The 15,274-nt window shown below is 41.3% G+C and overlaps 2 protein-coding genes across 5 annotated transcripts; both read right to left on the bottom strand.

Annotated features, from left to right (window-relative positions):
* Positions 1-407: 407 nt before the first annotated feature.
* Positions 408-11,930, bottom strand: LOC112463799. The gene is made up of 18 exons (XM_025030378.1): positions 11,326-11,930; positions 10,201-10,400; positions 9,959-10,129; positions 9,740-9,876; positions 9,476-9,657; positions 9,264-9,394; positions 9,036-9,155; positions 8,655-8,954; positions 8,477-8,573; positions 8,138-8,210; positions 7,797-8,066; positions 7,518-7,706; positions 7,237-7,392; positions 7,019-7,155; positions 6,601-6,942; positions 4,781-6,515; positions 3,562-4,338; positions 408-1,574 (listed from the first exon to the last, which is right to left on the bottom strand). Exons 1-18 carry the CDS (start codon positions 11,908-11,910, stop codon positions 1,300-1,302), a joined length of 5,877 nt encoding a protein of 1,958 aa, XP_024886146.1. The 5' UTR covers positions 11,911-11,930; the 3' UTR covers positions 408-1,299.
* Positions 11,931-12,002: 72 nt separating this feature from the next.
* On the bottom strand, positions 12,003-14,712 carry LOC112463800 (ras-related protein Rab-24-like). 4 transcript variants are annotated; one of them, XM_025030381.1, is made up of 4 exons: positions 14,467-14,712; positions 13,517-13,605; positions 13,104-13,384; positions 12,003-13,013 (listed from the first exon to the last, which is right to left on the bottom strand). In XM_025030381.1, the coding sequence occupies exons 1-4, from the start codon at positions 14,578-14,580 to the stop codon at positions 12,895-12,897; spliced, it is 603 nt and encodes a 200-aa protein (XP_024886149.1). In that variant the 5' UTR covers positions 14,581-14,712; the 3' UTR covers positions 12,003-12,894. The 4 variants fall into 4 exon arrangements, with proteins under 4 accessions (XP_024886149.1, XP_024886148.1, XP_024886150.1 ...); XM_025030380.1 differs by having other exon boundaries at positions 13,517-13,729; XM_025030382.1 differs by having other exon boundaries at positions 13,517-13,682; positions 14,467-14,556.
* Between the last annotated feature and the right edge of the window lie 562 nt (positions 14,713-15,274).

The following is a 15,274-nucleotide window of genomic DNA, read 5'->3' on the forward strand; positions in this document are numbered from 1 at the left end:
CATGTATTCTTGTATGTACCTGAGCGAAAAAGTAATATATATGTATTTATATTTTAAGTCGTTAGGAATAGGGAAATGGAAAATCCGAATAAAAAGATTTAGATAAAGAATATTTATGACGCGCGTGCACTTTTGCAACGTGGACATTTTTTTCAAAGTGTCTAATTACAATATTCCTATTAATCCTAATTCAAATTTTTTTTGAATAAACAATTTTTTTTTTAGAAAGAAACCGATACAATGAAAACGTGATAAACTAATAATGTTACGTAGCATAGGAGTGATGTGTATATACATATACACATATGTATAATGTACTTATTTTCTTTTCGAAGAGTGTATATGGGGATAAAGTTTATATACACTGAAAAGAATGGACTGTGTCGCCCCACACACGACTAGTCTTGTTTACCGTATAAAAAAGTACTTTAATTACAATACAATAAGAAACATTGTGACGTACATTTGAATTTTATATATATAATTTATGTATATATATATAAACCTTTTCGGTGTGCGTCCTATGCTAGTGTATAGACTACTTATACGATTACAGGCTACTCCTACAAGGAGAATATAGAATTGTAGATACAGAGACACATAAAGATGATACATAGACGCTCTAAGTAGATAGAAACGCGCAACTACTTTTATCGCGGGGAAAAAAAAAGAAAAGAAAGGAAGAGGACAATGTCTACGTCCATCCGTCTATCATCACGCACATCCGTGTGTGTGTATCTGCGTCGAGTCGCGCAAGAGTTCTCTGACCTTCGCCGGTGCGAGACCTCGCAGAGCTGCGAGAACATTGTCGCATTTAAACTTTACAACCGTGCCTTATATCCCTAAAGTGTCCGGCGAGATCGAATTTTTACAAGTGTGCCGTTGACCCCCTCCAGGAGGACGACGCTTCGAAACGACGCTTCTCGCGAGAGAAACTTCGTCGTTCCGTGAGGAAAAACTTACATCCCTAATTACATTTAACGATATACATATACAATGACGCCGTCCGATCGTTATACGATCATTCCGTCGTCAGAGCTCCTATACCCTCCGTTTCTTCGCTCTAATAACGCTAACATTTAAATATTCATCTACAAAGGCATTACATACTTGTCTTTCTGTAAAAACCTGGAATCGATGACGACGACGATGTCGACAAAAACACGCGAGTCGTTTGCGATGCAATCGCATTCTAGACCGCGCGTCGGATCACCGAAAAATGGCAGTAATCGCGTGCCAGAGAGCATGCGGATGGTAAACGCAGAATTATGCGAGTCATTATGCGAATCATTATACAAATCAATTGGCCGCTATTACAGCGGTCGCTGCTGCCGCCGCCGCCGCCGACGATGACGACGACGACGACGACGAAGATGACGACGACGTTGATGAGGACGATGACGACGAGGACGACGATGATTTCTTCTTCAGCACGATGTCCTTGATATTCAGATTGACCTTCTCCTTGTGCAGCGGCGGCACCGATTGCAGGCAGAACCGCTTGAAGGCCTCCAGCTCGCGTTCATCATCGTCCATCTCCTCGTCGTTCTCTATAGCTTTGGGCGTGAATACCTCTGTAAAAGACACGTTCTGAATACTGGATACACCGACAGCCCGCCTGCGAGCGCGGCAATGATTGGTAAAATCTGCTGTGCATTACTTCTCTCTCCCTCTCTTTCTCTCCCTCTCTCTCTCCCTCTCTCTCTCTCACTCTCTCTCACTCTCTCTTGTCCACTGTGTGGGTATGGGTAGAAGTATAAAGAGACGAGAAAAAAAGAACAATTATGTCAACGTGTGTTTGACGAATATCTTGGATATCGTCCAGATAATGGGCCATGCATTCGCGGAGCAACACAAAATCAATGAGACATCCGTGTCGAGTTTGCAAATTCCTCTCGCAGAATCATTATTATGTTTCTCTCTCATTACAAGTACAGTTGTTAATGCTCATTTGAATCTTTCCTAACTTTCTTCGTTGTTACAATTAATAAGATACTGCTCGAAAAATTGTTTTGTCCCGGGAAATTCGTCCCGGATCGCTTCTTTTTCTTGTCTTCTCTACATTTATTGCAAGGCAATGAAGTAATTTTTAACATGTTAAATGAAAGAGAAAAAGAAGAATAAGAAAAGACAATGAGTGTGACTACCCATACTCATGCAGCATTTCGGGAAACGTATTTCTGCTCCGACAAAGGGGAAAAGAGAGTATAACATTGAAAAAAAGTAGCTTGCTCATTTATTTAATGTCATCAGCATATTAAAAAAAACATCGTATACTAAGTATACTATCACATTCGTGTATCATTCAATGAGACGATCCCTATATTGTCATGGTCAATATAAATGGAGTCGAGCAATTTGTCCATTTATTTTTCGTCCGTCGATCGCGTTTAAAGCAGAGATTGTAAAAGATATAACAAAAATATCAATTATATACCGGTATATTTTTCGGTTATATACACATATACACGGTTATATATATGTATGTATATATATATATGTGTATGTTACATATTGTATCTTTTGTTATGTCATTTTATATAATGAAAACTAATCTCAATATAAATATTCCATATCGGTACATAATGGTATGGAGATAATGTTTCGATAATACCAGTATTATAATACCGATATAATTCGATACTGTCAGATCTCTCAGACTGTAATAGATTCTTGATATATAAAAAAAAAACTAGACAATTATAACTTGAATAAATTCGGAACATTCTCATTATCCAATATACTATAATTAAATAATCCGGTATAATCACACGTTCCTAATTGTAGTTTTATCAAAATAAAGATACCCGGTACACACCACAGTCGTCGGTGAAATTATTTTCGGTATTCGGTCCCCGGTTTGAAATAATCTTGTATTGTGTATGCTCCCCCTCCCCCTCTCTCTCTTTCCATCGTCACGCGCTCTCGGTTCATATACATTTGTACGGCGTCTTATCGAGACGACACTGCCTCGCGTTCTGCATTCGAGTGGAAAAGAAAACAAGGACCGCCAAGAATTCGCACCTAATCCAGAGACACTTAACTTTGCGCTTTCAAGAAAAGAACAAAGCGATTCGAATTGTCGGAACGAATCTCGCGTGGAACTGAAAAAAAAAGAGGATGATCATTTGCCTTTTTAAAGCGATTGCCACAAGAAATTCGCGGTAGCCAACTCTCGAAAGTATCTTTTTCTCTTTTCCATTCTTTCTCTCTTTCATTCAAGAATACTTGATTTGGTGTCTCAAAAATATCTTTTGACCTATATAGCAGACGACGCGGCATCCTAACGCGGTGCAGTGCCCTCTCCTGACGGCACGGAATAAAAGGGGAAAAAAAGATCGTCCTTAGTGCGATAAGCCTACGAGCCTCCAAGAGAGATACGTATGGATAGTTTCCTTCATAAAGGAAAGAAAGATCTAGCCGTTGCAAGCGTGAGTAACAACCCGAGGAGAATGCGTGCCTGTACAATGTATTTGTGTAATGTATAATGTGTTAAAGAAAAACAAACAAAATGAAAGAAGCAGATTTACATGTTAAAGTCTGATTATTGTTGTTTCTCACCAACGAGGTCCAAGTCATCTCCGCACTGCCCCGTGCCGCTTCCGCGTTTTTTCTTTTTCTTGCTCTTTCCGCCGCCACCGCCGCCGCCACTGTTGTTGTTGGCCGAGGCGGCGTTCATCGCCGCTTCCTTCGCCGCGGCGCATTTTGCCGATACCTGCCGCGCGTCCTCCATATTCCCCGTTATCTCGGGTCTCACCTTCGTCAGGGTTACGCTGGTACCCTTGAGATTGATGCCGTTCTCCGGTATCGGTTGGCCATTCGTCATCTGGCTGATCTGGATGTTGGCGAGCTCGGACAAGGACGACGCGCAATCCGGCTGCGCGCTCAATCGGCTGCGCAATTCCGCCAGGCTCGACGATATGACGCCGTTCGCGTGTTTCACGCTCAGCTGACCGCAATCGGTCGTCGTCGTTCTGCCCGCCGACGATAGATCGCCCTTGACTATGTAATCCGGCTTAGGTGGTGACGTCAAGCCCGCATTGATCGCCTGCTGCAAAGCCGGACTTCGGATCGTCACCATGCCGTTCTCCGAAACTTTAATGATCGCAGCCTGTTGCGTCGGCGGCACCTTCATCGGTCCGAACGACGGGTTCCTGATGGTCACCATGTTCGTCCCGGGGTTGTGCAGTATCCTCGCCGGCTCGTCTATCGCGTGGTCGCTCACGAACGTGTCGCTATTTTGCACCGGCGACGGGGCTGCCGTGTTGCCCGAATTGGCTGAATTCTTATTTTTCTTCTTCTTCTTTTTACCGGTAGTCGTATTTTGAGGCTGAGAATCTATATAAGGAAAAACGAAAAATTACTCGTTTGAATCACTAATAAGAATTATACAAACAGAAACTGAAAGACAAACATTCTCTATTTAGAAATTTATGATTTTTGAAGGCAACTATAAGTCCCCCCCCCCCCCAGTGATTGTTAATAAATTTAATTGTTTGAAGAATTTTATCAACTCTTCACGTACTCGTTTGTTTCTATTGCACAAATATCGTGCTAGATAAAATAGCTTTCAGATTAAAAAGAGTAAATACGATACAAAAATCTGTTCTTATTTATCACAATTGTTTCTGTTTTCAGACTCATTTCCTAAACAGATAAATATGTTTACTTTTCTGGAAAATTTCAATATATTTAGATATCGCAAATTCGAATAAAGACTACTAAATTCTTATCCACAACGAAATTTTATCTCAGTTTATCTATACCAATATCAATTTACCTTTCTCATTGGCTTTTGGCAGTAGATCTTGCTTGAGCTTGCCCGTGTCCACCACTATGACATTTCCACCTGCCTGCGGACTCGCGTAGCTCGACTGAACGCCGCTCATCGGCGCGGCGATGATAGTAGTTTGCTTGGGCGGATTCACTGGTTTCGGCAAAGGAGCCGTTTTGATTGGAAGCGGTTTCGGTGGTGCGTCAACCTTCGTGATCGTGATGCCCGGAGGTAACTTGAGATTTTCGATGTTGATCTTGGAGTTCGGCCCGATATCCTTAAACTGGCTACTAAGCGACGGCGAACCAACTCGTTCGGAACACGTATTTTGGACCTCCGTGGGCGCACGTTGCTTACTTACGGTAGTTTGATTCGTTTTATTTACATTAGTACTCTTTTGAGAATCGCTCTTACTCGATACGCTCTTATTATTCGCGTTATTATTACTTTTATTGCTTTTACTGGTGTTCGATTGTGGATTTTTATCTTGTTGCTGCTGTTGCTGCTTCTTTGCTTTCTTACTAATCGCGGATTCGCTTATAATCTGGTTCTGCTGCTGCTGCTGCTGCTGCTGCTGCTGCTTCTGCGACACCGGCGTCTGAGGAGGAGTACTCGCTTTATTCTGCTTCTTGTTAGTCGCGTTTTGTTGATTCTTACCCTTGTTCACTGTATTTTGCTGTTGCAACACGTTCTCCTTGTTCTCTGTATTTCTTTTATCTTTCTTCGATTTAGAACTTTTGACCTCGTTGACGCTCTGCTGTTGGACTTTCCTCTCGTCCATCTGTTTACCACTTTTCGACTTGTCGTTATTCGCTTGTTGCTTCAAATTCTTACCGTCGTTGGCTTTAGTTTGAGTCTGTTGCTTCGAATTATTCGATTGCTGTAACTTATTTCCCTGTTGCAAGGGATTACTATTGTTAATCGCTTTGACCTTTTTCTTTTTTCTACTGTTACTTTGGTTTTGTTCTTGCTCCGACTTGTGAGAAGGTTCTTTAGTCTGTCCATTCACCAACGTAAATAAAACCTTATCCTCGGCCGGGGTTTGGCCTTTCAGCGTGATCGTGACTGTAGGTTCAGCACTGCTCGAATTTATTTCTCTCCTAATAGTAACTATTTGCGGTTGAGATTCTGTATGTGCTGCACTTTCGGTCTCCCTTGCCTTCGTCTCTTCCAATTTCTGCATTTCCTTCTTTAATTTTTTCCTCTCCTTCTTCGTCAACTTCTTATCGAGTAAATCGACGTTGGCTAACTTACTTGCATTATTACTCGAACTGTTTTTCGTACACGTAATATTATTAATACTTGCTGGTGGCTTACCGCCTTTATTGCTATCAACTTTATCATTTTTCGCGTTATTCTTATTCCCTTGGCTAGAATTCGTATTCCGCACTTCACACTTTTCCGTGCTATTAATACTCTTATTTTTTGCGTTTGAATTCGCAGTCTTCGTCTTGTTACTCAAATTAGTAATACTATTACTGCCGCAGTTATTACTATTATTGCTACAAACTTCTTGCTTATCTTTCTTTCTATTGTTCAACTGTTTTATCGTGGGTACAGATACCGGTGGCGACGTTGGTAAAATGGAAACTTCCGGTAAATTACATTGAGGCAATAATCTTTGAGGTATGGGCTTTTGAGGGTCGACAACAGTGATCGTCACCTCTGGTGTCTTTTTTTGTAATTCTATTAACTTTTGTCTCTCTGCTTCTTGTCTGTCCTTTTTTAATTTTTCTTCAAGCTGTCAAAAGAATCAACATATAATTATAAAGCAATCTAAAATTGAATACGAAACATAGCGTAGCATAATTTGTACTTGAACAAACCTTTCGTTGTTTCTGCCTCGCTTTCTTTTCGGCCTTCTTGTTGTCTTTCTTCCCGCTTTGATTACCTTCGATGAACTCTAACAATTCCTCCAAATCTCGCTGATCTCGTTGATCGTATTGGACCGTGGACATCGTCGAAATTGGAGTATTCGATCTAAGAATCGAATTTGTCGCGGTTTTGGCTTCGGAGTTGGCGTTAGGAATCGACGATTCCGACGGACTTTTCTGCGGGCTGCAACCAGCTGCGACGGTCTTGCACTTTTTCGCCTTTTTCTTCGTCAGAAGTTGTCGCAATCGTTCCCGCATTTCCTTATAGTTTCGACTCACCGGCGCGACCGACGGCTAAAAATAACGCGCTCATTAATCGCCACTTCTTCGAGTCGAATAAACGCGATTTTTTAAAAGATCCAACTCTCACCATCCCGTGACCAAAGACCTCACAGTAGCAACAGTCACAGTGTCTCACATTGGCATCTCTCTGCGCGGAGCTACTAGTGGAGCACGAGTCCCCTTGACTGCTCCCTGAATCCGAACAGTCTCCATCTCCTGAACTCACTGAAACAAATACAAGATTAAAATGTAAGCATACATAATAAATAAATCTTTAGAGGATATACACAATATATGTTTACTAACAATCGTTACACGACATTCTCTTGATATGTTCGACGTTGGCTTGCTTGTGGCACGCATGCGGTGTATGATTAAGTGGACGAAGTCTGGGGTGAGAGCATGGACCTGTGCTTTTCGTCAGATCCGGCAGCGGTCCGTGGGCGTGCGAATGAGTGTTACCTATGGTTGCGTGAAGAAAAGATGTACACGAACGTGCGCACATAATAAATGTGACAGAGACGCAGGAAAAGAGATTAAGATCGAGACGTAACGACTATGCGACGTAGGAACGACTCGCTACTTACACCTACCCTGATGCATGCTGTGATTGTGAGTTTGCGTTGTAGAATGCCTCGTTTGGGTTTGGGTTTGGGCAGATTGCGTGGAACCAGTCTTTACAGCAGGCTTTTGGCTCGGCTCTGGATTAGCCTTTGTAACGGAAGTCGGTGACGTCGCTTTGGGACGACCATTCGGTACGACCGTTTCAGGTATGGCTGTTTTTCGATACATTATATCATTCGATTGACATAATTTTAATTGGTTGGCTAAGTAAAAATCCGACAAAAATCTGTTAAATCGCTTACATTTAGGCAAGCAAGGGCATATGTCCCACTTGCGTTTCGAATTCAACAGACAAGGACAGGGCGGACTTTCTAGAATTTCCTTTTTCCTTTCCGCTATTTCTTGCGCGTGTTGATAAACACACAAACAAGGTTCCGACTCGGGTGTTTTCGAGGCGGTATATTTGTGCAAAGTATCACAAGCCGTACCTGGCTCTTTCTTCTTTTTGTCCTCGTCATTCAAATTATCTAGTTTCTTCTTAACTTGCGTCGCTGTACAACTTTCAGGTATTTCTAAAAACACGTTTATCTATTTTTTATCTTTCTGAGACACCTCTTTTCATTATTAATTTATATTTGCTTACCTGGAAACCCATTACTAAGGGATGGAAAAGAATTTATCTCGTCCTTTTCGACATTTTTGTCTTTATGTGTATCCTACAAAAAAATGTATTGTCATCTGTCAGTGTAAATTATTTTCAAGAGAAGTTTTATACAAAGTAAAATCATAATAAAAAATTATACACATTATAATAATTATTTTTATTTGGTCTAAAAATTTGTATTCTCAGACTGATGTTAGATAATATATTTTAACTTAGTTTTACATTAATAAATTGGAAAAAGAATATGAGTTAAAAAAATATGGAAAAATAAACAACGGTCATTAATAAATTAATAAGACTTGAAATATAATACTTTACCGTATGGTCTATTCCAGTTTCATTGCATGTATAACATTCGCATCCTTTTCCATTCTCAAGCCCATTCTCCGTATCGCCAGAGATGTCACTGTGAGTCCTAAAACAAGTCAGAACATTTAACATGTTACAAAAGTTAATAAAACTCGAAATATACAATTCATGTATTCGTATGACGTACCTCACCGATCTGATAGCGTATTGCGCCAACTGACACGTTGCACGTGTATAATCATAACAGTTAGAATCACCTTGTCCAGCGGCATCCACCTCGGTTGCGGTCAATGCTCCGGCTATGTCCGCTAACTTTTGATGCTGAGCTTTATTCCAATCATCTAACAATATTTGAACTATTTCTATGCTCGATGGCATAGCTATGGAATCCGAACTAAAGTCCAATACGGGACTTAGAGGTGGACTGTCGCTTCCAGATGTATGTGCGATGAGCGACGAAAACTGTCCGTGGATCTCTTGCATTTCACTAATAATATTGGTCGCAATAGATTAAAGAAAATCATAAAAAAGTTTTTTTCAGAATTTTGGGTACACGTGCATATCTTACTTTCCGATATCAGATGTTTTGTTTAACATGCTGCGCTCCATAAATTTACGTGTTGCCGTGAACAATTCCCAAGCTTCTCTAATTTGTCTAAGTCTCGTCATACGAACGGCTTGTTCTGCACTAAAACCACACTTTGCTTGTACAACCCTATTTTTTTATCTTCCGCCATTTAACTCCGCCGAGTTGTTCAAAATAATAACGTAAACAGCATAATATCCTTCAACTTACTTATATTTATCCATCCATGGCTCTGTTTCAGGCCACAAATTACCGATTCTCGTCATCTCATCGTCGAAAGATAAATATCTATGAACAAGAGCTTGATATTTGGAACCTTTCAACGGCAGAAGTTTCCTCAGCTGCAAATTCATGCGCGCACGTTTAGATTTACCAAGTCGCAAACGCCACTGGACATTTCTTCAGAAAATATAGCATTTTACCTGGCCAATAAATGTAGGTAAATTGTTTTGCACTAAAGCGTCATTATATACATAAATCTGATATAACTTTTTGATGAAGCAGTCCCACGTCAAATTAAAGTTGAGGCACTTCTTTAACGGTTTTACTAATTCAGAAATTAAAAGTGCTGTCGATACGAGAGCGTCGTAGTCATTCAAGAGACCTATATCGTGAAAAATCCAAATAAATCTTATATCATAATATATATTTTGAAATTGTTTTTGCTTACGAAACGTAGTACTAACCAGTGAGAAAAATTTCAGCTAAATTCACGCTACGATCGTGTAGAAGAGCGAATAAACGGATTTTTACTTCTATCACAAACTCTTGCGCCTGGCTCACTAATCTCATGAAAAGTTGATGGGAATCTCTTTTGCATAATCTGGAACCAAGAGACACTGTTACGCGACGGTCCGGTTCAACAATAATGGCGCAGAGAATTTCAATACGTAGAAGTTTCTTACTGGATAACAGTGTTGTGCATATCCGTGGTGTATCTGTCACGAGATTGCAGCGACTCAAATATATGAGCCGTTTCTAGAGCGACGTTAAAGTCGGTACGTATGTACTGCCGCAATTCTGTCCACAGATTTTGGAAGTTCATAGCCTTCTGCAGCTCCTCTCTAAACATATCTCTGCACATACAAGCAAGACACGTTCAATTAATACCCACATTCTCGCATGACACTCTAATTGTTGTCTTTACCGTTTAGCTTTGTAGTCAGCTGTATTATCACAGGAACATGACTCCTTTCCGAGACGTGACTGACCGTCCATAGCTGCCGCAGAGGAGTACAGTTTGGCAAGCGCGTCGGTGCTTACTAGAGACGACTTGCGTCGATCTTCATCGGCCGCTCTTGCGCCTCTAATAAATGCGTCGATCACGCGCTGATCAGTCGTCCCACACTACGAATAAGTATTCAGTAAACTTATTTACGCAATGGAATTTGCGCAAGTGAAGTAGTTATGCAAGAGCTGACCGTTTAATTTGTGAAATTAATCTAGATCTTTGTTCTGTGGTGTAAATATTGAAAAATTGTTATTAATTCTTAGTCTGAAGATTACTAAATAGATTGGGCCTATGCATATCTGTTCATATCACAGAAGTGTGTACCAAGTATATATTATCATAATTGTTTTGAAAAGACTGTAACAATAATGTGATATATTTCTGTTATATAAACAAGACAATTTTCTTTGTTATTAACAAGTTTCATTTAGTCAGCTGTCGCTTCATTTAAGTCTCTGCGAAACAGTAATAACATGGTTCAGTCCGCTAGGACTTCAGAATGGGTGCGTTCTGCCGATACTCCGCTAGCCTAGCAATCGTAAGCAGTCGCTCGATTTCGCTCGTTTCCTCTCCTTTGACCCAATGGATTAAAAGAAGAGGAAACGAGCGACTGCTCACGATTGCTAGGCTAGCGGAGTATCAGCAGAACGCAGCCAACAACTGGCACAAGAAAAACTGCTGCGATATAACTTAGAGAAACATCTATGCATCGGTCTACTCCATAGAGATATCTCTGACAACAATTTTCCAGGCTGACAATACTATACCCACATACCGTGCGTATATGATATTAAAATTATAACGTTAATAAACAATGTATTAAATTCTCGAACAGAGAAAAGTGTCGCAACCGACTGTGTATGTGAGCAAACTTTTTACTCCAAGAAGGTTAACAGTGGAATCTTTCACAAAGATTTCGGCGAGCGACGGTCTCTAAATTATACAAGAATTATGTTATTGAAATGAAATTTGTTCGACCACACATCGCGTTCGGTTTTCGCACAAAAAAAAAACCGCGCAGAAAACGAGAGGACGACGTACCCCGGTGGGATCGTAGTCCGCGACCGCGGGGAACACGCGGGCGTCCCCGCTCTCGTGGTCGCTCGGCGCGTCCGTGCCCCGGCGCGGCGTCGTCGTCCACGCGGACTCGTTGCTACCGCCGACGGCGACGGCAGCGTCGTTGCAGCGTCGCTTGATCGCCGTCGCGGTTGGACCGCCGTCGTCGCCCATCGCTCCGACCGTGCCGCTTTCCCCAGTGACGATGGTGGTGGTGGTGGTGGCGGTGCTCTTCTCGCGTCGACCGTCCTCGCCGTCGCTACCGCTCATGACAGCGGCCGCTACGCCCGGTCTCTCGGATGGCACGCGCGCGTCACGAAGTGTCACGACGCACCGTGCACCAAGGCAACGGCCACGGAATCGATGCGCAACCCGTATCACGGAACCTTCAACCCGGAACCGCGTAAACACCGCAGCTCGCACATTCGGTCGACATCGACACTCGCAACACCCTCTCTCAATATGGCGTCTCCTGCCCGCGCAACCGCACCGCGCATCGACCACGGCTCGATACGGTGGCGCGACGTCGCGGCGAGAATTCAAAAGCGCTATCGTCCGCCTCGCTGTCATTGTCGATCGGTAAAGCAGGTCGCCCGCGTTCCGCGCGCTTCATTGCTCTGCACTTATTCCGTCTCAAAATTCGTAATCACTTTTTAGCTTGATGATATATATGTATATTTATTTATCATCTACAATGACAATATATCACATCGTATTTATAATATTATTTAACATTTGCTGGTTAAAATGGACAAAAATTTGCGAAGCGGAGCATTCGTCCAAAATGAATGCAACGCGTCGTGGTGGGCTCGCCTTCTTCTCTATTTTTTCCTTCTTCTTTCCTTCTTGCCGTTGCGGAAGAAGAGAGCTATTTCCCACGCTGGGAATCGCTGATGACGAATGATCGCGTTTTAGCGCGACGCGCGCGAATGATCGCAATAATAAGCCGGCGTTATCAGGCATCGTTGTGTACATACAGTAATAGTAATGAGTACAAAGTCTTCGAAATTTGATTTGGAAAAATGTGAAAAAACTATACATTCCATGTACATTCAAGAACATGATTCTATCACTGAGAATCTTATCACAATTCGCGATTAATAATCACATATGGATGAATTCATAATTAGCAATTTCATAATCGCATTCATATGTGATTGTGAACAATCATTCACAATGCGAAGAATCAGCTAAAAGCTAAATGATCAGGAACCACGTGTTCAGAAACATTTCTCAATTGTATATTGCGCATCGTATTTTCAATTATACAAAATATGTGCACGTTTTATACACTTCTTTTTTTTTTTTACAAATTCACCATTTGCTGAAAAATCAGAATCAAGTTTGCGAAGCGATTGCATTGTGCTACGCTGGCAACATTACGCGTATAAAATTCTAAACTCTTGCTAATCACCGAGCAAAACAATATCATATCGATCATTAACAATACATTGGAATCTATTTTTATTACATTTATATCTATCTCTTAATATCAAATTAGCTAGTATAAAAAAAAAAAAACCGTAAAAGAATACAATATCAATACTGATTTAGTTAGGTCGCGCAACAGTACCTTTCCCCAGGTTTTTTGCTTAGAACAATCGCTTCTTCTATCTTCTGCAAATTTTCCGGATTAGACGCGAAATCCTGTACGATTTCGTTGAACAACTCGACTGTAAAGGACAGATACAATATAAATACGTTTGCAAATGAAATAGGCGAAACGAGACATTTGCCAGATATAAATGTAATGATTCCTTTACCTATGTTCTCTCCCGTTTTACTAGACGTTACGAAAAGCTTCGTCTGCGTGCCGCTCGCGTACCTCTCCACGACATTCTGCATGTCCGGATCGTCCGACGCGAAACCTTCGTCGCACAGATCCTTCTTGGTGGCGCACAGGTACACCTTACAATTCTCCTCGATGCTCCTGAGTTCTCTGACCCAGTGCTTCGCCCTCTGGAATGTACTCGACTTTGTGATATCGTAACACACTATGGCAGCTTTGGCGCCACGATAATACGTCCTGGTCATTGCGTCATACCTGGTAATTAAATAATAACGGCACAGAGTTATCGATGAACTTATGTATTTTTCCAGCTATGTAGATAACTATGTATTTTATTATTTGAAATTTCAAGGTGGGAACACGACATAGCAAACTGAATATACTTACTTCTCACTGCCCGCAGTGTCCCATATTCCCAAAACAAGCGTCACATCGTTCACTTGCACTCGCTTCGCCGCAAATACAGTGCCTATTGTCTGCGGCATAATTTCAACTGCATTCATTAATTGGTACATGACGCCCTCCCTTCCGTTCAGACGATTCTCAGTGCAAACTTTAACAACGTTACTTTTATAAATTTTCTTTCCACAATGTTGCGGACTAAGAGAAACAAGATTGTACCACGTTAGTGCTCGCAAATTGACTGCGGGCCCGTTCTTTTTAGCTTTTAACCGTATATGTGCCTCTCTCTCTCGCAAAATACGTCTCTGCAACTTTTCTCTTTCTCCTCTTTTTTGTTCCAAATCCACGACTGTGTCAGCGGCGTTAATTGCAAATCGCTTTTAAAAAATTGATCATACAATTCTCCTTCCGAAAGTCTTTTATCTGTGTGAATTAGAACTTGAAACAAAATATTATAACTTTAAATCATGATACTCTTCGTCTTCCGCGTATCGATGTGTTCAAAACAGCGCTGATAAAATCGTAACTGACGACGCCCACAGATATATTATCACTGTCCGCGTATTTAATTTGAGATATACAAAATTCAAGCCGCAGAGTTCAGCTGAAAGGAACGGTCCCGTTGTCGGGGAAGGGTCTAAGAATTCTAAGGAAATAACTACGACTTTTCTCTTTCCTTTGTCTCTCAACAAATTTCTTTTGTTGAATCGTCTCTTCCATGTAGCGTGTATCAGGAGTATTAAACGCTGTCAGGCGTGGCCCTTTAATTTTTACGCGCAATTCAAATTGAAGTATTGTCATTCGGGTCGGTCTATTTAATCGCACAAGTACGCGAAAAGGTGCCTTCTTTTTGAACATCAAGGAGAAAAGTCGATCGCCGGACAGCGTGAACGCTCCCCGTACACACGCGCGTTATAACCGAACGAAGTACTTACATTCTGATAGGGCCTTTCGCCGTTAAACGCGTCGTGCACATATCGTTCCATAAGACTCGTTTTTCCCACCATCGCGTTACCGAGTAACACGACCTTCAAATCCACGCGACTCATTCTTGAATCGGGGAAACTCTCTGCCTCCTCGGAACAGGGAGCCTCCGTTTCAGCGTATCATGGGTGAGGTTATGGCATAGGACCTCCAATCCACCGTCCACGCTGACGTTCCGAAACGCACTGAGCGACTGAGCGATGAATGGCGATGATGCCGGCGTGCCGCTCTTTGTAATTTGTACATTGTACCTGATGACTTCAAATTATAAGTTCAAAGTCTTCAAACACGAGATTTGCTTCTCATGCATAAAAAAATAAATATGCCTCTCTTAGAAACATTTTGTAAGAATTATGTATTATGTGTAAAATATGTGCGACCGATTTATTTTACGTGGCATATCAAATAATAAAAGAATATAAGACATGTAAATAATATTGTTATATTCTTATAACTTATTAAGTTATATTAGGTGCTTTCCATTTACATCAAAACTCAGATAATTCTCACTTGTGACGTCGTTCTATCCTTTTTGGGAATTAATGAATAATAAAGACAGAATGAGACATCACAAGTGAGAATTATATATCTGAGTTTTGATGTAAATGGAAAGCAACTATTAAGGAGTTCCATTTTAAATATCGCACTTAAGTATACCGAGAAGAAAACACGTTTGAAAAATTTTCATATAAAAGTTGAGGAAGACCATAAGATAACGGTTTCAATTTGACTCGAAATTCTTTCGCGCCAACGCTGTGT

This window comes from Temnothorax curvispinosus, unplaced genomic scaffold, assembly GCF_003070985.1.
Source record: "Temnothorax curvispinosus isolate PA1 unplaced genomic scaffold, ASM307098v1 QBEX01013686.1, whole genome shotgun sequence".
In the NCBI taxonomy this organism is placed as follows: domain Eukaryota; kingdom Metazoa; phylum Arthropoda; class Insecta; order Hymenoptera; family Formicidae; genus Temnothorax; species Temnothorax curvispinosus.